Below are 27,780 nucleotides of genomic sequence, written 5' to 3' on the forward strand. Positions count from 1 at the left end.
ATATACATTTTCCTGCATGTAGTTATGATTTTTTTCTGAAGTACGACAATATCCAACCTATATAAGTAGGGTATGATTTTAACAGTATGGACCTACAGAATAAAGATAAGGTGTTATTTTTACCGAAAAATGCACTGCGTAGAAACAGAAGCCCCCAAAAGTTGCAAAATGAAATTTTTTCTTCAATTTTGTCACACAATGATTTTTTTTCCCATTTCGCCGTGGATTTTTTGGTAAAATGACTAACTTCACTGCAAAGTAGAATTGGTGGTGCAAATAATAAGCCATAATATGGATTTGTAGGTGCAAAATTGAAAATGTTATGATTTTTAGAAGGTGATGAGGAAAAAATGAAAATGCAAAAACGGAAAAACGCTGAGTCCTTAAGGGGTTAAAGTGACTTTATATTATGAGATTTTGCTTTAACCGCTATAATGAAGCAAATCAGATGATCTGGTTAAATATATAAGATACATGTTTTTTTTTATATATTTTTATATAACATATAAAACATACAAAAACACAACACATTTATTTTATTTTTTTTAATCCGCTCATTTCCTTGATTATATTTGCTATTTGTTGTGATTTTGTATGTTTATGTTGCCTCACAGTATGAACATAGAATGATTACAATCAAATTCAAACTATTCCACCTGTTCACTGACACCGTCCGTTTTTCAGCTATACTCGAGTGGCGGTCCTTTATTGCTCGCCCATTCTTTATTATTGTTTCTATCACATTGCATTCATTATGTCTTCTGCATTTCTTTCATGCTTTAGATAGTTCTCCTGGAGAATCAGTCATCATGAACGGAATTGACAACGGGATCAACAGCCTGTGTGCCATTTGTGGAGATAGAGCTACGGGGAAGCATTATGGTGCATCCAGCTGTGATGGTTGCAAAGGATTCTTCAGGCGAAGCATCAGGAAAAACCATGTTTATTCCTGCAGGTATTTTACACATTAGCTGCAAAATAATTGTGGGAATCATTTTTAAAATCATAAAAACCCCATGGAAAAAATTCTCTAGAAACTATTGTGTACACAAAACATTAAAATAAACATTAGGTTCATATGCATGTTTCAGGTTCATACGCATACTGCGTTGTCATGAAGCGCCCATGTGTGTCTTATATGTCAATACATGTCTGTGATTTTTTGCAGAGTGATATGGAGTTTCTCTCCTGTTGGATTTTTTTACTAATCTAGAAAAAAACTAAATTTTTCCTTATAATTGTGCACATCTAGCAAATAGCAACTGAGGAACCTGGACTGTAGGACATGGAGGCCTTGTGGCTCCATAGTAGATTGCACAGCTCTGTAGGCACCATGTACATGTGCTTTAAAGGGGTACTCCGGCGCTTAGACGTCTTATCCCCTATCCAAAGGATAGGGGATAAGATGCTTCATCGTGGGGGTCCCACCGCTGGCGACCCCGTGATCTTGCACGCAGCACCCCAGTTAAAATCAGTCCCCAGAGCGTGTTCGCTCCGGGTCTGATTACCGGCGACCACAGGGCCGGCGGCGTGTGACATCACGCCTCCGCCCCCGTGTGACTTCACACTCCGCCCCTCAATGTAAGCCTATGGGAGGGGGCGTGACAGGTCTACTCCACTCCCCAGCATTCAGAACATTTAGTTCTGAATGCTGGTGTGGGCTTCGGGGGTCTGCACCAGCATTCTGAACTAAATGTTCCGAATACTGGAGAGTGGAGTCCCTATTTAAAGGGGTACTCTGGTGGAAAACATTTTTTTTTTCAAATCAACTCGTACCAGAAAGTTAAACAGATTTGTCTGTACTTCTATTTAAAAAAAAATCTGCTGCTTTTATACAGACAAAGTTAAGTTGTTTTTTTCTGTCTGACCACAGTGCTCTCTGCTGACACCTCTGTCTATGTCAGGAACTGATATGTTTAAAAAAAAATTTCCAAAGTAATACCCCTTTAAACTCCTGATACCACTACATTGTGAAAACCTCATTACTTATCACTATTAGCATAGAAGCATTGCATATTCGGTTTTTAAGGGCATTGACTTATTTTAAATACAAAAGACTCTTTAAAGGGCTATTCTAGAAGAAAAATAAATTTCTTATCAAATCTTACTTATCAAATCTTATTTAATAATTTAATATTTAAAAATCTTAATCCAACTAGTACTTATCAGCTGCTGTATGCTCCAGAAAATGTTGTGTAGTTCTTTTTAGTCTGACCACAGTGATCTCTGCTGCCACCTCTCTACAGATCAGGAACTGTCCATAGTAAGAGAGGTTTTCTATATGGATTTTCTCACCTCACTTCCTGCCCACCTACAGGAAAACATTGAGGTCTTGCAACAATCATGAAATTATTGGGATTTTACCCTCACTTCTGCCTGATCAAAAAGTTCTTTGGAATCTTTATATTACTACTAGCTGAGTAACCGGCATTGCCCGGTTTTTCCTTCATAATACTTGTTAGGGAGGAAAATCAACAAAGGAGGAAGCTTTTGACTTCATATCCCATCCTTATATATTGTTGTCATATCCCAACCTCATATCCCGTCCCCATATCCCGTCCTCATATCTGAACTTAATATCCCGTCCTCTTATCTGACCTCATACCCCGTCCCCATATCCCGTCCTCCTAGCCCGTCCTCCTATCCCAACCTCATATCCTAACTTCATATCCAGACCTCCTACCCCGACCTCATATCCTGACCTCCTATCTCGACCTCATATCCCGTCTTCATATCCCGTCCTCCCATCTCGACCTCATATCCCGTCCTCCTATCCGTCCTCATATACTGTCCCTATATCCCGACCTCATATCCTGACCTCATATCCCATCCTCATATCCCTTCCTCTTATCCTGTCCTCATATCCCGACCTCATATCCCGTCCTCATATCCTGTCCTCATATCCCGTCCTCATATCCTGTCCTCATATCCCGACCTCATATCCTGTCCTCATATGCTGTCCTCATATCCTGTCCTCATATCCCGACTTCATTTCTCATCCTATATGCTGTCCTCATAGCCTGTCCTTATGTCCCATCTTAATATCCTGTCCTCAGGTGGGACTGATTTGTGATGAAGATATTGTAAGTAGAAAATAGAAAGGGTACGTGGGACTGGGTGTGATTTGCAATCCAGACAGATTCACAGAAAGGGAAAATAATAAAACGGGTGGGGCTTAAACAGTGGGCTTGTCTTTATGAGATGGGGTGTGGCTACCAAGCCGGAGTGACACAGTCACCAGGAGATGCAGAGCGGAGCTTGTGGAGTAAGGTACTGGAAGTCCCATCTTTTATATAAGGGTGTAGGTAAGGGTTAATTTAACTATCATATATTTTTATTTGACATATAAGTAATATTTGTACCAGGCATTATTGAAATATCTCCAGATGTATGGAAGTTATGTGGGAACATACATTTCCCATAGATTTGCATGGGACTTTAAACAAAAACCCCAACCCTCACAAATGGGGGTAGTTAAGGGTTAAATTAACTATCCTATATTTTAAGTGGACATGTGACCAAGTATTATCGAAATATCTCCAGCCGTTTGGAAGTTATGCAGTAACATATATTTTCCATAGACTTGTATGGGACTTTAAACAAAAACCCCGACCCTGGCAAATGGGGGTGAGTAAGGGTTAAATCACCTATCATATGTTTGTTGTTGACATATAAGTAACATGTGTGCCAAGTTTCATGTTAATATCTTTAGCCATTTGGACCTGATGCTGGAACATAACACACATACACACACACACATACACACACATACACACACACACATTGAGTTTTATATATACTGTATAGATATTATTCATATCCATGTGCATTAATGTGAACCTGCCAGCACAAAAAAAAAAAAAAAAAAAAAAGTAGGGGTATAAATAATCCCATGGCTAAATAGTCATAGCCTTTTCCAGTAAGATATAAGTTTTTTTTGTCATTATGCAGAAAATGCTCAAAAGCCCAGTAGGTGTGGCTGACAGCGCAGTCCTACCCTAATACTTGGGTATTTACATAAATAATTTGATGTTGTTGCGCAAAGGGACTGGGAACAATCCTTACCATTTACATCTGAAAAAAATGACATGCCACTTATTTCTGTGGAGGATTTTTTTCTACGGCATGGGAAAACATGGGATGCAGACTGCTACAACATGTTTTATTGATTTCAATGCAGAAAATGAATGAATATTAACAAAATAAAAAACAAAAGGAATAAAAAACACAAAGCAAACATACACAATGCCTTCAAGTACGTGTGACCCTAGCCCCCCCCAACAGACACATGATAAATAATTTCCTTACATTTTCTAGGTTTAGCAGACAATGCATCATTGACAAGGATAAAAGAAACCAGTGCCGATACTGCCGACTGAAAAAGTGTTTTCGAGCTGGAATGAAAAAAGAAGGTATTTTCCTGTTCATTTCTTCACTTTCTTTTCATGGAATGCTGTTTTGTAGTGCAGTAAAAGCTCACACACTGCTTTTTTAAAAAAACCTAAAACCAAAATAGATATCTTCATAATAAGGATAAACTGAAAAATGTATATTACTGTTGATGCTTCAGCGTTTGTGACTGTAATCATTTAAAATATACGTGAAGGGAAGTTGTATATCATAAAAGACATTTGTATATTGTACATTATAAAAGACGTGTGTGATTTATGTAAATAGGCCAATAAGTACATAGAGGTTAAAATATAACTTTCTATATGGTAACAACTGTGCAAAGCATTACATATATTCCATCTAATAGGAGGAACATGGCTGTCATGGGTTATCAAACAATTAGATTGTTCAAGATTTGGATGGTAATAAAAAAAAAATTCAAGAGATAATGACACTCTTGACCATGACCATGGCATTGCAGCTTCAGAAAATATAGAACAGCTGTAATACAAGACACAGTCCACAGACAAGAGTGCCACACGCTAAATTAATTACATTTGTTCCTAATTTTGGACAAGTTCTAGCACAATGCCTAGAACTTGTGTTTTAACTCAATGGCCCTGATTTACTAAGAGTGGAGTGTAGTTTTTTTTGTGGGTTTTAATTCATTACAATTTTTTCCACAGTATTTACTAAGGTTTCCCTACATTTTTCATTTTTCCCTACATTTAGCTTTTTTTACGCATGCTCTGATCTGTAGGGTTTTCCTCAGCTTAAATCCACCACATTTTCTGTGGAAACCTTAGTAAATATGCAGTTTTTTTGTGAAAATGTTGGGAACACGCCTCCTTTTTGGTAGTTCCGCCCACTTTCCCCAGTGACCATGCCCCTTTTTCATTTTTTCTCAGTAAAATGGAGAGTTAGTCGTTTTTTTTCAATTATGGCGCAAATTCTGGTGCAGACAATCTGTCAAACAACCTGACAAAACATGTCGGGTTTACAATAGTAAATCAGGGTCTATATCTTTGTCGGCAATCCCTATATGTTCACATAGGGCACCTTAGCTATTGTAGGCGTTAGAAATGTAAGAGAAAAAGTGTTGCATAAAACTTAACTTTTATTTGTTCATATAAAACAATGAATACAAAAAAGCCAAGCTCATTGATAATACCAATAGAAAAAGATTGAAGAGATTAAAAATATGTTGCCCAACACTATATACCACTGAAGATCTCATTGCTGGAGACCAATGTATGCCCCAAATGGAGGAAAAAACATTTTTTTTTTTAAATATACTAACATAACACCCGTACATTCAGGGTTTCCTCAGTCTCAACGCATTTCACTTATCACTAAGTGGCATCCTCAGAAGACTAATAGGGGAGTGCCTCTTTCAAATAAATTAAAAGCTTAAATATAAACAGATAATAATACAAAAAGAGGTTTGCTGACACATGCTAATATAATGTATCAACAAGCATGAAGAAGTAACAATGATTGTAGATACCCTGGAAGGTTACTGGTGAAATGCATCCATAAATAATACACGTTGCAAGCATTAATAAATGTACTGATAAGGTACTGTACTTATCATACCTGGTGAAGTACTAGTCACTACCACCAACTGCAATCATAATAGTATAAATAGGGGGAGGTTCAAGTCACAAACACCAAAATGATGCTGCCCTAATTCTATTAATTAAAAATGGGGCCAATACAGTGTTATTCAGTCACAGTTCAGGGTCTACATTATAGTAATATATGCAGACAGTGATAAGCTGCATATGAATGAGAAACATTACATGACTCGTTCAGGCCAAGATCAGCTTGCCATTGATAATTTGGATGATGCTCTAGTTCAGCTATATAAGATAGTTTTCTTCTTTACTGGGGAGATGTAATTTGTATACACAGATTTGTTAACAGATATTTCCTCTAATTTTTTTTTTATTCTCACTAGCTGTTCAAAATGAACGAGACCGGATAAGTACAAGAAAAAATGTGTTTGATGGAAGCAGCATCCCGTCCATTAACACGTTGTCACAAGCTGAGGTTCTGTCTCGTCAGGTAAGGCAGAACATCAATTTAAATGCAGTCAGAGCTTGCATCATGTATTAAATGTCTGTCCACTAATGTCTAATGCAAAATATACAGTATATACAATATCTATCTGTCTGTCTGTCTGTCCTTCCGCCCGTCTATCTATCTTTCTATCTAAATATGCAAAATAGGATGCAGCACACCACAGATGCAATCAAAGGTGATGGTTTATTCCATTACTTGCAAATACAATGTTTCGCCAGCCTCACACTGGCTTTTTGAAAAAGCCAGTGTGAGGCTGGCGAAACGTTGTCTTTGCACGTAATGGAATAAACCATCACCTTTGATTGTATCTGTGTTGTGCTGCATCCTATTTTGCATATTTGGATTAAGGAACCGGTGGACCCAGGCTCCAATTATGCGAGCACCCCGTATCTGTTTCCAGCAAATACTGCTTGATGTGTGCTAGATTTATCTATCTATCTATCTATCTATCTATCTATCTATCTATCTGTCTGTCTATCATGACTACTTGGATGCAGGTTAGCTCACTGTTGGCATACGAAGACATCCTAACTCCAGCACAGTGGAATAGGTGGAATAAAGGATAAAAATCAAGTATACATACACTGATGAAATTGAGCCTTAAAGGGATACTCCGCTGCTCAGTGTTTGGAACAAATTGTTCCGAACGCTGGAGCCGGCGCCGGGAGCTCATGATGTCACGCTCCCTTAATGCAAGTTTATGGGAGGGGGCGTGACGGCTGTCACGCCCCCTCCCATAGACTTGCATTAAGGGGGCAGGGCGTGATGGCATGGCATCACGAGCTTCCGGCGCTCAGAACAGTTTGTTCCAAACGTTGAGTAGTGGAGTACCCCTTTAATGAGGGGGGGGGGGAGCAAAAGGTTGGTTGAAAGAGGGGCCACTATATATAAAAGCAAATTGCATCCTGCAACATATCCCCTTTCTGGCATGTTTTACTATTATAATGTTTACAAGTTACAACGTTTATCCAAATGAAATGGAAGTCATAACAATAATACTACTAAAAAAATGAATGTCATTATAATTACACACATTCCATATATATATATATATATATATATATATATATATATATATATTATATTATATTATCTTACATTAGTGTTTTGTATTTTTCTTAAAATATGCATAGCTAGCAATCCTTTTACATTCTGTATGCTTAGCGCACTACAGAAAGAAGCAGGATTTGACCATTTGCATGCATGTTGAAAAGAAATCCATAATGGCTACAGAGTTTTTCAATTATTTGGATGATTGCTTCCATGGTTTTTGTTTAAAAACAGTGTTGGCCAAAGGTAATATTTTATGTGAATTGTGTTTTAATATAGCCTATTCATATTCTTTCTCTTTTCAACATGGTTAGATCACTACCTCAAGTTCTGCTACAAGTACTGACATAAATACAAAGAAAATTGCTAGTGTTAGTGATATTTGTGAATCCATGAAGCAGCAACTGCTAGTCTTGGTGGAGTGGGCAAAATACGTCCCCGCCTTCTGTGAGCTTCCTCTCGATGATCAGGTAAGAAAAAAACTAACAAAAAAGAAAAAAAAAAAGATTATATATAGCTAGAACTGTGAATCAATAAGATAATGATAACATTGGAAAAACAACTAATTCTATTGTCAGACTGGGGGTATTCAACAGACAAATATTTATTTATTTTTAATACTTTTATTCAATGAAGTTATATACTTTTGTAATATAACTTTATTTGGAAAAAAAAGTACTATTTTTGTGTTACATAATTTTACACATTGAGTGGCAGCAGCAAGAGCCAACATGGGGATCTCTGCTGCCACCATTGTCTGTGTTGGGAACTGCAGGGCTACTCGTTTACAATACATTGGGGGAAATTGTATTGCTAGTTCAGTGTGCATAGCAACCTCTAGCAGAGTGAGGGCAGGTTCACCCTACGATTTAAAGATACGGGAACCGGATCCGGTTGGGGGGGGTGAAAACCGGACACTCCCATATCCCAGCAGGACCCGGCCCGTATCTCATTCATTTCAATGAGCCGACCGGAGTTGTATAGTGACTCAGGTCGGTACATTTTTGCCCCGTTTACTGACTGGACCTAAAACCGTGGTTTGCCGCGGTTTTAGGTCCAGTAACAAAACTGGATACGGGGCAAAAATTAGCTGACCGGAGTCACTATATGACTTCGGTCGGCTCATTGAAATTAATGAGATACGGGCCGGTCCGGTTTCCATATCTTCAAATTGTAGTGTGAACCCAACCTGAGGGGTGTTTGCTAGTAATCACTGCTTGCTCTGTAAGGCTGCTGTGCACACTGTGCTTGCTTTTGTCAGTCACTGAAGTCCATATTTGCCAAGAACTGACTGGTGCCTTAATGCATAATATATCCCAGTCCTTGACACTTGACATTATTCTCTTTACTTTTCATTAGTTGTGATGAGTGAGCTGAACCTCTTGAACCCCGGTACACTTTGGTGCAAATTAAACCTGCTAAAATAGACTTCCTCCCTTACTCTGCTACACACAGCCCAGAGCAGTTCAGTGTGAGATGAGCTATGATTGGATAAGGCTACACACACACCCCTCAGCACTCCAGACTGCATTTCCTGATTTTGGACATCTGCCAGGCCAGCAGGAGTCAAAAGTATGTGCAAGAGATAGGGGGAAATGTGCTTTGGACAAGTAGGGAGACACCTAGTAGTAGCTTTTTGTAAACACAAATAAAACATAGAAAACTTAATTTTTTTAAACAAAGTACATTAAATCATTTTTTTTTTTTTAATTTACCATAAGGAGTGCAATAGCAAAAATTAGTTTTAATGACAGTGCCCATTTAACACTACTATTGCCGGGTTTGTCTGGTTTTTGCAAGAAGATCTTTGTGAGGGACAGTGAGCACAGAACAATACATATCGGAGTAGGACTAAACAAGCAGCATAATAATAATAATAATAATATGAAAAAGAATAATAAGTGTTTAGGGGCGTAAAGGAGGCCACAGCCTGTTTCTCGTAGCTTTGCTGTTTTTTCCAGAAACAAAACCTAACGGCATAAGAAAAACCTGATGAGGAGTGCTACATTTTATTTCTTCTATTGGACATATCTAATTGTAATGTTATGGATAATTTTATGAATTTCTTTTGAATACCTATTCATAGACATTCATCATTTTTGTAAAGATATCCTGTATAATTTTTTTTTACTCAAATACAATTAAAATGGTACTACTATACTGTTTACAAACATAAACTTAAAGACTACACATATGTTTTATAAACATAACTATATATATATATATATATATATATATATATATATTTTTTTTTTTTTTTTTTTTTTTTACTTTTAAAGGTTGCTTTATTGAGGGCACATGCTGGAGAACATCTTTTGCTTGGAATAACAAAGCGTTCAATGGTTTTCAAAGATATCTTACTCTTAGGTAAGGTAGTACTACAATTTCTGTTTTCAAAATGTCAAACCTTTTAGTTTATTTATAATGTTAAAGAAGGTTACAACTCTATTTTAGGCAATAACTACGTGATCCATCGAAACTGCAGTGAGATGGAGATAAGCCGAGTGACTAACAGAATTTTGGATGAACTTATCCAGCCATTTCAGGACATCCAGATAGATGATAATGAATATGCCTGCTTAAAAGCTATTGTATTTTTTGATCCAGGTAAATGATTGAAAATCAATGCGTAAGTCAGTAAAAATATATCTTGTATGTAAACTTAATAGCGACTCAGTGGGGACTTTAGATAACACATAGCCAAAGGCTTAAAGGGGTACTCCGCCCCTAGACATTGTATCCCCTATCCAAAGGATAGGGGATAAGATGTCTGATTGCGGGGGTCTCGCCGCTGGGCTACCACACCTCCTCCCATAGACTTACATTGAAGGGGCGAGGCAAGACACCACAAGGGGGTGGAGCCATGACATCCGTCACTCCGTGTCTGATGACTCACGATAAAGGGACCGGAGTATCGTAAGTCATCAGACACCGAGCGAAGCAGACGCTGGAGACCCCCGCAATTTCTCCTGCACGGCGGGACCCCCACGATCAGACATCTTATCCCCTATCCATTGAGCTCTCTTTATATACAGATTTTACTGTATATTGGCCCTACTGAGATTAAATACAATAAAAAAAATATTGCTTTCCACTTGTGTTACATTATTGTATATAATCTTGATGTAAATGTTGAGCTTAGAAAACATTACTCAGCTCAAGGGTTTGTGCTTAGTAGGCTAAGGCTTAACCAACACTGCATTTAGAATGTCCATTTAGCTCAAACGTATCCATAGGCCTCTATTTTCCTAACAGAATTCAAAACAGTACTCTTCTGGACCTTGTCCGGCCTGTTTTGTTTTGGTATATCCTGTTTTTTTAGGAATAGCGCAGTATTCATACTATTCCATACAGAGGCATCTTTAAAAATGTATACTACGTGGAATTCACCTGTAAACAAGGCCAGACTGGCACACCAGGGAATCACCTGGTGGGCCCTGGCTCTGACCCAAACTAGGATCAAGCAGACATCACCTCATTTGGAACTTACTTTGAAGCCAACCACTTTTCACTAGAGTTTATTTCTCATGGGATGATTCATGACAAAAAAACAATTATTATCTTTGCTAAAATATATGGTGAACAATGATAACAACATGCAATTACATATGGATGTGAATTGATGTGTATAGATGGCCCTGTTCTGGTGGGCTCAAAGAACCCCAGTCCAACATTGTCTTTAAAGATGGGACCCAATGGCTGATCTATACCACTTTATGACTATATGACTATTATTACATTATATTTTAGACTGTACTAAGTTAACTGAAGTTTATCACAAGATATTTCTGATTTACAGATGCCAAAGGACTCAGTGACCCAATGAAGATTAAAAATATGCGCTATCAAGTACAGATTAGTTTAGAAGACTACATTAATGATAGACAATATGATTCTAGAGGACGATTTGGGGAACTTCTGTTACTATTGCCTACTCTTCAGAGTATAACCTGGCAGATGATTGAACAAATTCAATTTGTAAAGTTGTTTGGAATGGTTAAGGTTGACAATCTTCTTCAGGAGATGTTATTAGGAGGTGAGTCATTTTATCATTTTGTAAACAAAAAAAGTTTGATACCAATCAGCTGTTCCCCATATTGGGGTTTTCAAAGTGAGTCAAAAATCTGTCTACCACTAAAAACCGTGAAAAATCCTAAAATATGCTATATTCACCAGTTCCAGCAGCACCATTGGGGTGTCCCCCGACAGACTTTGTATACTTAGTTGTAGCAATGACGTAGCTGTTATGAAAAAACTGTGGCAAAAATGGTGCTATTTTGCAACAATTTGCACAATCGCTGTAAAATAGTCACAGTAAGCTACAGTATTTCCACTATATTTTGCCTTCTGTATATGGTTGCTTCCAAATATTTTATCTTACAGAATGAGTTGAGGATCTTGTTTCCCAGATACTCTAGCTGAAAAAATATCTACTAACTTATTTTTGCATATTTTGCGGGTTGAGCTGTAATTGTTATTGGTACAATTTTCGAGATACATGCTACCTTTTGATCATTTTTATTCCACTTTTTTGGAGACAAGGTGATACAACATAACAATTTTGACATGTTTGTGCTACAAAGGCATATCTATACGTTCAAGGGAGGGAAGGGGTCAATGAAGTGTCAGGTGTGTATGTAAATAATCATAAAAAATAACTTCTATTTAATAATTTCCGTATTTCATATGAAGTTACAGCGTTCAGTGTTTTTGGTGATATTTTTACTACAGAGAAACACATTTATGAGATCATATAGCAGTATATTTTTGTTGCCTAATGCATATATATAATTTCCCTGAATGTCACTTTTTGCATCACAAAAACCTGTCATTTCAGATAGCGTGGAATGTACATGTCAAGAATATATTTTTGATCTAGGTGTAGATAACATTGAAAACTCAGTGTTTTATTACCCTTAGGAGGATCAGTAAATGTCTTCAAAGAAAGATATTGAGTTTTTTTATTGATAAAAAAAGGAGTGTATTTGTGACAATTCCCAAGCGTGTTAATAATTCACAGGCTACATCTAACTTTACAATTCTAGCTAGTCTAATGGATAACAGTGCAAAAAAAATATTAATATGAGAGAATGTCAACTGGTAAAAGTGTTGGGTGGTTTCCATAGTTCTAGAACAAAATTCTCAGAATTTTCTGTTGTGCTTCTTCTACCCTGTTTCCCTGAAAATAAGACATACCCATTAAATAAGCCATAGCAGAATTTCTAAGCATTGGAGTAATATAAGCCATACCCCAAAAATAAGACATAGTGGTAGGCATGGCTAAGCGTACTGGCGCGGAGTGGCAAAGAAGACGGGCAGCCCTTCTAATCTGCCATAACAGCTGCTATCTCGGAGGTGACAGGAGAAGTGTCGGCAGCCCCATAAACAAGGACGGCTCCCCCTGTCAGGTCCCGGTCCTTCTGTTTGTTCTGCCAGTTGCGGCATAGAGGGAGACAGAAAGTGAAAGTAAAAGTCTCCTGAAGTGAGTAACAGAAAGTTCTGCTTTGTGGGTCCTCAGGGGTAAGAATAAAGCTGGGCTTCTGTTTTACTCAGCACTGTGGGTCTCTCTCACCCAACACCAACCAGCAACAGTCTGTGGGTCTCTCTATTGTTGTACCATACTTAACCCCATAACGACCAGGGTTTTTCCGTTTTTGCACTTTAGTTTTTTCCACCTTACCTTTAAAAAATCATACATTTTGCACCTAAAAATCCATATGTAGCTTTGCACCACCAATTCTACTTGCTAATGACATTAGTCATTGTACCCAAAAATCTATGGCGAAACGGAAAAAAAAATATAATTGTGCAACAAAGCGGAAGAAAAAACACCATTTTGTAAATTTTGAGGGCTTCCGTTCCTACACAGTAAATTTTTCGGTAAAAATTATTTTTATTCTGTAGGTCCATATGATTAAAATGATTCCCTACTTATATAGGTTTGATTTTGTCGTACTTCTGGAAAAAATCATAACTACATGCAGGAAAATGTATACGTTTAAAATTGCCATATTCAGACCCCTATAACTTTTTTTATATTTCTGCTTACGGGGCGGTATGAGGGCAATTTTTTTTGCGCCATGATCTGAAGTTTTTAGCAGTGCCATTTTGTATTGAGTGGACTTTTTGATTGCTTTTTATACATTTTTTCATGATATCAAAAGTGAACGAAAATACGCTATTTTGGATTTGGAGTGGTTTAATTAATGATATATTTTTATAATTCGTACATTTCCGCACACAGCGATACCACATATGTTTATTTTTATTTACACAGTTTTGTTTTTATATGGGAAAAGGGGGGGTGATACTTACTTTTATTAGGGAAGGGGTTAAATGATCTTTATTAACTTTTATTTCACTTTTTTTTTTGCAATGGTATAGCAAAAAAACATTGATCAATGATTCTGCTGCTTGACTGCTCATGCCTGGATCTCATGCACGGAGCAGTCATTAGGTAATCGGAGGAAGGTTGGGAACCTTCCACGTGTCCTCCAGCTGTTCCGGACGCCGCAATTTCGCCGTGGCAGTCCTAAACAGCCCACTGAGCTAGCCGGGGTAGTTTACTTTCACTTTAGACGTGGCGAGCTATTAGCCACAGGTCCCGGCCATTGTTAGAGGCCAGGCCCGACCCGCTATGATGCGGGGCATCGGCATGACCTCATGTTATAGAAAGGGAGAGGACTCAGGACGTACCAGGACATCCTGGGTCGTTAAAGGGTTAATAAAAATAAAATATCCCCTGAAAATAAACCATAGTGTGTCTTCTTGAGGAAAAATAAATATAAGACAGTGTCTTATTTTCGGGGCAACACGGTATATGGCAGGCTTTTAACCCACTGTGTTTTTGTAGAATCCAGTGGAGGTGTAGATCTGGGGAATCCCCAAAGTATTTGTCCACCAGTTACATACAACATACATAGATAATAAAATAATATGATAATGTACTGTATATCCGTACACATACTGTATGTTTAGTGTGGGATAGGCTAGGCTACAATGGCGTGTAGTGCTGAGGAATGTTGTAGAAAAGAATTCTTACAGTTCGTGACACCAGGGCACAGTTTACCTTCACAGTCGAGGTTGAGATAGCTTCTCCTTGGCTAAGCGTAGGGAAAATGATGACACCGATGCAAGGTTACTGACAACTATGTTTTACTGAGGCAGAAGTAGTTGTTAAAATCCTCACAGTACAGATGAGAGCAGAGGAGATGCAGAGAAACCGTTGGAAGCCCTTTAGTCCTGCTGAGACTTGTAGTGTTTTACACTCACTTAAGTTTACTGGTTATTAGAAACTGAAGGCTTGGGACTTAAAGGGGTACTCAGGTGGAAACCTTTTTTTTTTTTTTTTTTAAATGAACTGGTGCGAGAAGTTAAACATATTTGTAAATTACTTCTATTAAAAAATCTTTATCCTTTTAGTATTTTTTTAGCAGCTGTATGCTACAGAGGAAATTCTTTACTTTTTGAATTTCTTTTTTGTGTTGTCCACAGTGCTCTCTGCTGACACCTCTGTCCGTGTCAGGAACTGTCCAGAGTAGCATAGGTTTGCTATGGGGATTTTCTCCTGCTCTGGACAGTTCCTGATATGGGCATCAGGTGTCAGCAGAGAGCACTGTGGACAACACAAAAAAGAAATTCAAAAAATAAAGATTTTCCTCTGTAGCAAACAGTTGCAAACAAGTACTGAAATGATTAAGACTTTTTTTTAAAAGAAGTAATTTACAAATCTGTTTAACTTTCTGGCCCCAGCTAATTAAAAAAAAAAAGTTTTTCACCGGAGTACCCCGTTTAAGACTTGATTTTGAGGTATCCCATGCTGAATAGGGTCCAATTAAAGCCACACCACCAAGGTATCTAGTATCCCTTGGCATCCAGCTGCCTGAGGCTTTCTACTGTATCTATCCCGGACTAGCACTGTATGGCCCGTTGACTTATCATCTCCTGTGCCCACAGCTAGGAATTTCTGACTACACCTTATTCATACTGTATGTTTCCACCACATTCTCTCACATTGTTAATTCACAAAAAAATACAAATAGTGACTACAGACATATCAAGTGAGCTGACTGACTGAAGCAAATCTGTCACCAGCTTTGTGGCAATAAAACTAATAGCCCAATAGCCCAAAATAGCCTGGGAAGGGGACAGAGTGTACATATCTTTGTTATTGGTTATGCACTTTGCATGGCCGAGAAAATGGTGTTTTAATGTCCCGGCCAAACCTGCTAAAAGTTCTGAGAGGTGGGCTCTTCTCCTGATGCTCTCACCAATGATTGACAGCTCTAGTGTCCAGTCAGAAAATATCTAGAGCTTTCAATCCTCAGGGATCCCTAGAGAGGAGCCCACCTCTCGGACCTATTGGCAGCCATATGTGGGGTCTTTCCCAGTGACTATTTAGGACTGTCACTAGTTTTGCCCTTCATCCACCCGGAAGGAAAGAGCATACATAACAAGTATTTTAGTACTGATGTAAATGTGTTTAAAACTTCCCTACCTTGCAGCAATAGGATATTTTTGCCAAAAGTCTGCATTATAACATTTTACATCTTTTTAAGTATATGTGCTTATGATGTTTAGATCACTCAGTTACAATAAAGACCACATGTAAAACTCTGTTAGGAAAATGGTTTAACTGTATGGACCAGGACTGCTCAAACTGACATATAGTAATGTTGGGGCTTGAGCATTAATGGTTGAGGGTTGAGACCCTCACATAGCATTGTAGTAAAACAACTGAAACTGAGAACTGTATAGCATATATTTAATATCTATGTGACATGGCAAAACGTCATCAGGTAAAAAATATAGTGAAACCTCTACAAAAGCCCACCCCCTTATTAATGACCAGTTTTTGTGACATGTTTTGCAATTTTCGGTATTAACTGAAAGCACTTACAGCTGGGGAAAGCTGTTGAATTTCACAGTGTCTACTATACTTAACCCAATGGACTATCGTGTATTACTGTACATGGTTGTAAGGAGTCCAAGAGCTGAGACTTAAACTTGAGGAAACCATTTAAGACTTGAAGGAGAGTACTGCTTTGCACAATCGTTTTGCATATGTTAAAGGGGTTTTCCGTGATTAAAATATTAATGGCCTATTTCAAGCATCTGTATTAAAGGGGTTATCCAACATAAGGTGACCTTATTAATTAAGTGTCATACAGTAATTGACATGCTTACCAAGGGTCTGTGCTTGTGTTATTGTGTCTGTGCTTCCATTTTCTGCGGACCTCCTTCAGACTACAATCCCCAGGATCATTTGTTTCATGGTGGGAGGTGACTTATTTCCCTCCCACATATTGGTCTCCCACCAACTGCAGTACAGCACAACCTGGCACACAAGCTGTGGATCTGTGTGATGATGAATGAACGCACATATGCACAGTTAATGTCATCATCATGGGACAGGCTTCACAGACAACAGACGAAGCAGCCAATCCCTCTTTTAGCATCTGACTTGTGATGTATTCTCTCGGGCCACACAGCAAGCTGGAAAAGGTCAGAGACCTCACTCTCTTTGTAGGTTGCAGAAAAGGAACTTTTGGAGAAAAGAAAGACAAAGAAATCTAATATCAGCCACCAAACACTTTAAGTATATTAGTAACAAGATTAACTTTGCTGTCCCTTTCTTACAGTCAAAGAACAAAAAATCATGGAATAACCCTTTAATATCAGATTGGTGGGGGTAAGGCTCAGTGTCTTTGTTTATCAGCTATTTGAAATGGCTTCCACTCAATGTATGACTTGCAGGTGTACTGAGCAATAGTGTTGAGCACAAACTTTCGTGATGCAAATTTTTATCGCAAATACTATTCACTATTTTGCAAATATTTAGAATATAGTGCTATATATTCGTCATGACAAATTTTCATGCAAATTTTCAATGCAAAAAAAACCTTAATGAACATAGCAAATATGTGAATTTCGCAAACATAAGATGAATAATAGTCAATATATTCGCGAAATATCCCGAATTCGAATATGGCCCCTGCCGCTCATCACTACGGAGCAATGCAAACAAAAAAGGAATAAACTGCTGATCAGTGGGGATGCCGAGAGTTGACCCCTTATCAATCTGATATTGATGGATAGGCCAAAAATATTTTGTTTCTGGAAAACTCTTTGAAATTGGAACCTCTAATAACTAACATAAAAAAAATACGTTACTTGTATCTTAAAGGGGTACTCTGCTGAAAAACATCTTATCTCCTATCCAAGGGATAGGAGATAAGAAGTCCCATCTCTGGAGTGGCACCCAAGTTATCTGTGCACGGAGCGAACTCCGCTCTGTGCGGGATGACTGGTGACTACAGCCATCACGCCCCCTCCATTCATGTCTATGGGAGGAGGCGTGATGACTACGTACTAGCCATCACTCCCCCTCCCATAGACATGAATGGAGGGGGCGGGGCATGATGCCATGAACATGGAAGGTGCAATATTAACAGGTGCTTTCCAAATTTAGCAAAATGTTAAAAAATTATTGCTTAGTGGCTGTACATTTTTGGGAAAACACCATTTATGCCTGTATCACAGTACAATCTTGGGATAGTAAAAATTATCTCAAGCTGTAAAATAAACTTTCACAGGCTTTATGGAATTACTAGGAAATGATCAAACCGCTGATCTGTCTTAGAGCTCAGAGAAATATTGATAGAACTGATGAATGAGTTATATAATAAAGGGATATTGGATACATGTACGGAATATCAGGCTCATGTTTAATGAGTGGAAAAGAGAAATACTAATATGAGATATAAAAGTATATAAATTCAAAAAAAATCTAACCAAATTTACAAAAAAATTACAAACATAAACTTTTTAGCTTTTATTATGTTTTCTTAAAGGTTCTTCAGCTGAGTCTAATCACATGCATCATCTGACACATCCCCATATATCTCAGGACCCTATAGTGGGACAGACCTTGCTTGTAAGTTCCATGTCTGCTTCTCTGCACACAGAACAGATTGGTAAGTGTCTTATTAAATATATAATATATAACCTGCATATTAGTTTTGCTGTTGCCAAAGATGTAGTGTTGACATATCTAACATGGGGCAGGCAGCTCAACCTCAGGTAGATGATGGCTGAGCTAACCTGCTGCTTGACTTATTAGAAGCAGTGCGGGGACATAAGGGGAACATTTAGCTTTGATAGCTGTTGGCCCCATGTTTATCTGGCTGACAACTGTCTCACCCAGTCCCCCTGTACAATTTAAAGAGGTACTACACTGGCCAGTGTTCGGAACTAAATGTTCCGAATGCTGTTTTTGCACTGCGGGGTTGTCCACGCCCTTCATAATGTCCTGGCCATGCCCCCTCAATGCAAGTCTATGGAAGGGGGCGTGGCAGTAGCAACACTGTATTGGCAATTAATTTTACATGCAAATGAAACAGACAACATGTGGAAATTATAGGCAATTAGCAAGACACCCCAATAAAGGAGGGGTCCTGCAGGTGGTAACCACAGACCACTTCTGGCTTATTTTTTGGTCACTTTTGAATGCTGGCGGTTTTGCTGCCTGCAACATCCTCCAGGATGACCAATTTGGTGGTGAGTCAGTAATGGTGTGGGGTGGCATTTCTTTTGGGGGGCCACACAGCCCTCCATGTGCTTGCTAGAGGTAGCCTGACTGCCATTAGGTACGGAGATGAGATCCTCAGACCCCTTGTGAGACCATGTGCTGGTGCGGTTGGCTCAGGATTCCTCCTAATGCAAGCCAATGCTAGACCTCATGTGGCTGGAGTGTGTCAGCAGTTTCTGCAAGAGGAAGGCATTGATGCTATGGACTGGCCCACCCATTCCCCAGACCTGAATCCGATTGAGCACATCTGGGACATTATGTCTCGCTCCATCCACCAACGCCACATTGCACCACAGACTGTCCAGGAGTTGACGGATGCTTTAGTTCAGGTCTGGTCGGACATCCCTCAAGACACCATCTGCCACCTCATCAGGAGCATGCCCAGGCATTGTAGGGAGGTCATATGGGCACATGGAGGCCACATCCACTACTGAGCCTCACTTTAATTTGTTTTAAGGACATTACATCAAAGTTGGATCAGCCAATAGTGTGGTTTTCCATTTAGATTTTGAGTGTAACTCTGTATCCAGACCTTCATGGGTTAATAAATTTGATTTCCATTGATAATTTTTGTGTGATTTTGTTGTCAGCACATTTAACTATGTAAAATGTCATACGATTAGTTCACTTATTCAGATCTAGGATGTGTTATCTTAGTGTTCCCTTTGTTTTTTTGAGCTATATATATATATATATATACATGCAATCTCAAGCTCAGCACAAAAAGTCAGAGGTCCAGGATAAAGTGAAAGAGTTTATTCACACCAAAAATGTGATAGTGGTGCAACGTTTTGGCAAACTGTTGCTTGAGAAAGACCCCCACGTGCACATGCAGAGGGGGTCTTTGCTGGCTCTTATACTTGGAACTACTATATATATATATATATATATATATATATATATAGATATATATATATATATATATATATATATATATATATATTAGCTGAGTCCCCGGCAGTTTTTCCTTCCTAATCCTTGTTGGGGAGTAAAATATACAAAGGAGGAAGCTTTTAACTTCTTATCCCATCCTCATATATTGTTGTCATATCCCAACCCCATATCCTGTCATCACATCTCAACCTCATATCCTGACCTCCTATCCCGTCCTCATTTCTCGACCTTGTATCTCGTTCTCCTACCCTGTCCTCATATCCCGACCACCTATCCCGACCTCCTATCCCGACCTCCTATCCTGATCTCCTATCCTGATCTCCTATCCCGTCCTCCTATTTCGAACTCATATCCCATCTTCATATCCCACCCTCATGTCCAGATCTCATATCCCATCCTCATAACTCAACCTCCTATCCCAACCTCCTATCCTGTCCTCATATTCTGTCCATATATCTCGACCTCATAACCCATCCTCATATCCTGTCCTCATATCCCGAACTCCTATCTCGACCTCATTTCCCATCCTCCTATCTCGACCTCATATCCCGTCCTCATGTCCTGACCTCATATCCTACCCTAATATCCCATCCTCATATCTCGTCCTCACATCCCGTTTTCATATCCCGACCTCATATACCGTCCTTATATCCAATCCTCATATCCTGACCTTATATCCCAACCTCATATACCGTCCTTATATCCTGTCCTTATATCTTGTCTTCATATCCCGTCCTTACATCCCGTCTTCATATCCCGACCTTATTTCCCATCCTCATATCCTGTCCTCAGGAGGGATTGATTTGTGATGAAGATATTGTGAGGGGGCTGCTGCTGTCTAAAGAGGGGGCCCTGCTGCTGTTTAAATGGGGGCCCACTGTCTAAAGGGGGCTGTGGTCTACAGGGGGGCTGCTACTTATGTCTACAGGGGGGCTGCTGTCTACAAGGGAGCTGCTGCTAATGTCTGCAGGGGGATACTACCTACTATTAAAGGTAATCTTACAGCAGAGTCACCTGCACTAACTTCAATTTACAGCAGCCGCCTCCATTGTACACAACAAGGAACCTACATATCATACAGTAAACAGCGCCAGAAACCGGGTCACCCTGATGTCAGATTCCCTTTAAAATATAAGTACTCGTACTTGGTATCGGCGAGTACTAGAATGAAAGTATCGGTACTCATACTTGGTCTTAAAAAAATGATATCGTGACATCCCTAATCGAAATATCTCCAGCCGTTTGGAAGTTATGCAGTAACATATATTTCCCATAGACTTGTATGGGACTTTAAACAAAAACCCCGACTCTGGCAAATGGGTGTCAGTAAGGGTTAAATTACCTATCCTTTGTTTGTTGTTGACATGTAAGTAACATGTGTGCCAAGCTTCATGTTAATATCTTTACCACTTTGGACGTGATGCTGGAACATACACACATACACACACACACACATTTGGGGACATGTATCATTATTTGTGTATGGTAGAAGCAGTTTACCCCTTTTGCCGAATTCTAAATTATGCACAGAAGCTCTAAATTTATCAATCAAGCGCAATGAGTTTAATAAATTGCGGGCAAATATAGTAATCTCCTCAATCCACTCTTTGAAAAATGGAATTGATGATTTAGAGCATCTTGCTACGTGCAGTTCAAGATGGCTTATATTTGAGTAAAAAAATATGGTAATTGCGCAATATTGCGCAGGTAAATGAAATGTACGCAGTTAATAAATTTGTGTATACTAAATATGTCACTTCAAGGTACACCGAAACCTACACATCTGGAGGAAATGCTCCACCAGAATGTACGCATAAATACGCAAAAAAGCAGCTTGTGCAAAATTTGGTGCAAAAATGTAAACACAAAACAGGGGGAAAATCTTTGATACATGTCCCCCATTAAGATATATATATATATATATATATATATATATATATATATATATATTATGGGGGAGTGGCACACTCTCTAGCCATGCACCCCTCCCCTTTTTCACAGGAAGTTTTTAAATTGATAGTGGATCCAGCATGTCACCCAGTCAGATGCCATATGCCCAGCAGAGGTGAGTGTTGGGGTCCCATCTGAAATGAGGCCACCTCCCCGTGGTGGATGAGGGACACGTTTTGATCAAAAAGTGCGCTAAGAGCCTCCATTTTTTTTTTACCAAGAGTGCTGCTGCAGCCTTCTTTTTTGTATATATATATAAATATATATATATATATATATATATATATAAAATATATATATATATATCTATATATTATTATTATAATTTTTTTGTTAAATCTATCTCATAATCATATTAATTTATTTTTCTATGCTTCCATTTTAGCTACTCCTGAGACACCCTTACCTTCCCCACCACAAGGCTCGGGACAAGAACAGTATAAGATATCTACAAACCATGCAACAGTGATAACACATCAGTCTATTCTGAAACAAAAGCCTTGATGTTATTTATTTGTGTATGATAAAAGATAACCGGACATTCATGGACACTGCCAGTCTGACCTTTACTGTGACCTTGTGAGGGCAATTCAGGAAAAGTTTATCTCAAATACTTTATAAAAGATCATGTTATAATTTCGGCGCATATTCTACTACAATATCGGTTGCTGAAAATCATAGATTACCATACTTGGGGATATATTGTAGTATTGCTAGTATATATGTGCTACAGAAAAATATAGACAAATACTTTGTATATAAGATATAATTTATGTTTATGTGTGAAATGTGTTACTTTTTGTGCTTTATTATAAAAGCTGTTTTAGATCAATCCCAGTGTTTTCCAACCAGTTTCCCCCCAGCTGTTGCAAAACTACAGCTTCCAGAGTTGTAATTGTGCAACAGCTGGAGGCCCACTGGTTGGGAAACACTGATCTAGCCTATTTCTTTAGATCAGCGATTCCAAACCTGGGGTGCGTGTACGGCCAGGGGTACTTAGCAACTCTCCTGAGGCTAATCAAAAAAAAAATCTGTAAAAGCGGCTGCAGCCACTGATCACTACTTCAAAAGCAGTGGCTGCTGGTACTAGTTGACATTGCTGCTCCCGGGAGCAGAACAGGAGGACAACAAGGGAGAAGTGTGGGCACCAAGCTGCTATGGTTTATAACTACCATTTTAGCTTTGGTCCTCTTCTGCTTCTTAAGACAGGGGACCTATTGCTGTGGGCCATAGAAGTAGGTCCCCAGACCAGAGGCACAGTGGAGCACTATAGTGGGGCAGTATACAACTATGTGGGGGCAGTATGGGGGCCTACAAATATATAGGAGCACAGAGGAAGCCTATAACTATATGGGGGCACAGAGGTGGACCTACAGCTATGTGGGGGCAGTATAGAGGATATGGGGCTTACTTCTGTATGGAAGCAGTATGGGGACCTTCCAATATGTGGGGGCACAAAGAGGGCAGTATCACTGTGTGGGGCAATACACATGGGGAGTTTATAAAAAGGTGGCCATTGTGCTGATGAAAGGAGCTTAAAATGTTCATCTAGCAAGTTCTGTGGAGACATGTCTTGGCCGGGAGAAATCTTAATGGCAGTCTAGACTGGATAGAAAAGAAAAGGAAAAGTTAATGAACCCAATGAAAGAAGAGGTCACCTGTGAGTCAGGGTGCCTAGGGAGAGGAACAGGGGGCCTGGAAATTGGACATAAAGAAATTAATATACATTTGAAATAACAGCAACTATATTAATTACATACCTGTTGCTAATATTGAGGGGGGGGGGGGGATTTACAATTTTTGGAAATGGGCTGCCAAGGGTTGGTCGGGCAAGAAAAGGTTGGGAACCACTGTTCTAGACGATACTAGCCAGTCATTTGGCACATACAATGCCTTTGCTATAGCTAGTGTGAATCATTCCACTGCCCTAGTCATTTATTTTAAGACATATAAGCTTGTTGGCTCTTAACACATGAAGACACATGTCCCAATACCCCAACCTCCCAGCTACACCCCTACGTTGATGGGTACAAATTTGTATCTATCAGTAAGAATGTTAACATTAGTGTGAGACTTACTTTTAAGATATAGATCATTTTTTATGTATATGCATTTATTGTAAAAGCTATTTTTCATTTTTTTTTTCCATTTGTTATTGTTGTACAAAAAGGTTAATAATTCAATTAGCAATTTTTTTTCACACTGGATGAAAATGCCAATGTTTACAGTACACTAGTACACTTGACACTGTGATACTATTTAATTTTTCACATATACATCTTTTTCGAAGCTTTTTGACTTGTAAAAAAAATAGCAGCATAATTAAATATATATATATATATATATATATATATATATATATATATATATATATATATCAGACATAAATAAAACATTTAGGAAAGCTGTTTCTGTTTTCTAAGGAGATATTCCTACATAATAACCTATCACTTAGGATGCCTTGATAATGTTTAATTATTTTATGTGTAATAAATTACTTTTGAAGCAACTTTTTTCCATTTTAACTTGTTTGTGTTATTACTAAAGTTATGGTGTATTTCCATAAATTACAAGTGGTGAAAACATTAGGTCAATCAAAAGACAGCAAAAAAGAAGTGATAAAACCCTATGCACTGCATTGTGGTCGCCATCTTGAACAGACAAGCGGTGAGCAGTGAGCTTACATAGAGCTCACTGTTGAACTACAGATATAAAATAGAGTCAGACTACAACACAAATCAATTTGAGCAAATTATTGTTTAGTGGGCTCACTTGAATTTTAAATGTATTTTCTGGGTGAAGCCAAAAACCGGATTTCTACCTGGGAGAAAGGGGATTTAAGTGACTTTAAACAAGGCATGGTTGTTGGTGGCATGCAGGCTGGTCTGAGTATTTCAGAAACAGATGATCCACTGGGATTTTCACTTACAGCCATTTCTAAGGTTTACAAAGAATTGAAAACAAGAAAATATCTAGTGAATGACAGTTATGTGGATGAAAATGCCTTGTTGATGTATTTTTGTCTTTTTCAACCTTACATACTATGATGTCAGAGGAGAATGGGAATCCTGGATTTTAAATTATATTTTTCTTTGTTGCAATAGCACAAACAGATGTATGAAAGACAAAAAAAATCCCTACAACCAACAAAAACTTTGTGAACTCTGTGAACTTACCGCTAATGATGAACCTCAGTTTTTATTAGCCTTCCAGATGCCATGATCAATGCCAATCACAGCATCTACACACTAAAGTGACAGGTACTGGTCACTTGCTTTGCCAGCTATGATTGTGGGGCTCTCATGAGTTAATATGGTCTCCTGATTACCTCCATGCCGGCCATAGGTGCTTCAGGCAGACTGTACAAATATGACTGATCAATGCAGTGCTATGGCATAACATTGTACAGTGTAAGCAACAGAATTATGACATAAAATAATAAAAAAATATTTCAATGTGTAAAAAGTCACCCATTTTTCCCATTTTGCAAAAAAAAAAAAAATTCAGAATTGTCTGAAAATATAACATTATTGATCCAATACGGGGAACAGTGTAAAAGCATAAAACAAATACTAATATAGCATTTTTTTTTTTATCATGAATGGATTGTATCATTTTTATATTTTATGATTGTATTTATTATTGTATATGAATTTATGAATAGTAATTTGCCATATATTGTGAAAAATTATATTGCATATAGCAATTGACTGCTGGGCTTGGTCGGTTCCATGGAGCTTCTAGTTGCGTCCCACAGGTCGGCTGACCCTTATCACGTTACTCTCTGTTGGGTTGCGTGGTTTTGGTCATGTATTCCCGCTGTGGAGCGCTCTGAGCCCAGTGATACGCAGAGCCAGCATTTATGCACATGCTCTTTGCACCATATCCTGTCATGCAACTCTACAGTGGAATGTTTCGAGTTCAGTGACACGCAGAGCCAGCGCTTGTGTGCACACGCACTGCATCACATCCGGTAGTGGCGTTCAGTGTGTTTGCGCCTGGCGGCGGGACATGCCAAAAAGAACTTAAGACATGAAGTTATGGTTGTAAGTATATTAAGGTTATGATATGATTTATTGATGTATCTCATATAGCTGGATGTATCTCGTATGGCTATTAGCATATTAGCACTATTAATTGGCTATGACAGCTTAATGGAAACTTCCGTTTATCTCTCTCTCTCTCTATATATATATATATATATATAGAGAGAGAGAGAGAGAGAGAGAGAGAGAGAGAGAGAAAGAGTAGCTGTTGTGGTGTGTGTTATTCAAGTACTGTTGTCATGACTGACTGGGTGGACCGGGAGAGTGAGCCCTAAACTGACCCTAAAACCGCTTTCCCTGCCTATTTGCCCATCCACCCTAAACGGTGGATCGAAAACTGGGCATTGGTTCCTTCCTGTGCTAAAGTGCAGTGGCGATACATAGTCAGTAACAGGCCAGAAATGGAAAACTACCAGACAACCAGATATACCAGACAGAACACAAATACTAACAGGGCAGAATATAAACTCAAAAACAGAGCACAATATAGTGAATTAACAAACAATTCATAAACCGGATATCAGATAAACGGCAGACATGATCAAATGAACAAGACTAGGCAAAATATAAGTATGCAGCAGAATCCAGAAGATGAAGGGGATAAACAGAAGAACTGAGAGCCAAAACACTAAACTGAACAGGTTACATAGAACACTGTTCACAAACAGGTACAAGTACAAAGGACAAAGATCAGATCAACAAAACAGGATATAAATATAGGACACTGTTCACACTGGGACAAAGAACATACAAACTGGACTCCCCACTTCACTATAGGAGTAGCCATAAATACTAAAGCCATATAGGCTACTGGCCAGCAGACACACTCCACCGTGTGGACAAAATGCTTGCCCAGTAGGAAACAGAAATATAATACATGAAACACTAGACTAGAACCGGATAAGTCTGAATAGACTCCAGAATACCGAACAAGAATATAACATACAGAGCATAGGGTACAAACTAGACTCAGAGACAGTGTAAACACAGACAGAGCAGAATGAACAAACATACTCCTAAAAACGACTAATGTAACACAGACTAAAATACAAGGAGCATGCTAAATAACCATTGCTAAAAACCCAGATAAAATGACAAGATAAATACAAGGTAAATGCTCAAGCAGACATAGTTAGAATATAGCACAAACAGACATAGTAGTATTGCACTCAATAACCAGCACCAGAATGCAGGAGAACTCTGGCTAAATAACTCCACCCGAGTTCTCATTTGCTCAGAGCATTAACTATTTCCTTATCCAGGTGGAATATCAAACTGCTCTGAACAAACTAGTGTGTGAATACACACCTAAACAGAAAAATACAAAAACAAATAAACAGACATTACACCTGGAACCTGAAGAAGGATCCGACAGAACTATCCCACAACCTACTCAGGTGAGTATATCTGCCCCATTGAGTTCTAGCGTACTACCAAATGAAGAGCTCTGTGGTGTTTTTTGTGTTTTTCTTACAAATATTTAAAATCACTGGTTTTGCTCACATTTCATGCCAGACGAAAATGGAATAAAAAGTTATCAGAAAATCCCATCTGAACCATAATGGTATCAATAAAATCTACAGATCATGGGACCAAAAATTAGCACTCAAGGAGCCAGAGAAAAATTAAAAATAACAGGCAGCAGAATAGGGCAATTTTAAGCATTCTTATTTTGATTTTGAAAGTTAGACATTGTTTTACACTTTTTTTAGGTAGTGCAATAAATTAAAAAATATCTAAAAATTAATAAGTCATGATAAGTAAAATTGATCC

General features: G+C 38.5%; 1 protein-coding gene across 1 annotated transcript; it reads left to right on the forward strand.

The window, feature by feature from the left end:
• Positions 1–412: 412 nt before the first annotated feature.
• Positions 413–22,524, forward strand: HNF4G (hepatocyte nuclear factor 4 gamma). The gene is made up of 9 exons (XM_056518592.1): positions 413–955; positions 4,318–4,412; positions 6,353–6,459; positions 7,842–7,997; positions 9,807–9,894; positions 9,982–10,134; positions 11,327–11,563; positions 18,381–18,503; positions 22,347–22,524. Exons 1-9 carry the CDS (start codon positions 627–629, stop codon positions 22,463–22,465), a joined length of 1,407 nt encoding a protein of 468 aa, XP_056374567.1. The 5' UTR covers positions 413–626; the 3' UTR covers positions 22,466–22,524.
• Positions 22,525–27,780: the final 5,256 nt, after the last annotated feature.

This window comes from Hyla sarda, chromosome 5, assembly GCF_029499605.1.
Source record: "Hyla sarda isolate aHylSar1 chromosome 5, aHylSar1.hap1, whole genome shotgun sequence".
NCBI classification, from domain to species: domain Eukaryota; kingdom Metazoa; phylum Chordata; class Amphibia; order Anura; family Hylidae; genus Hyla; species Hyla sarda.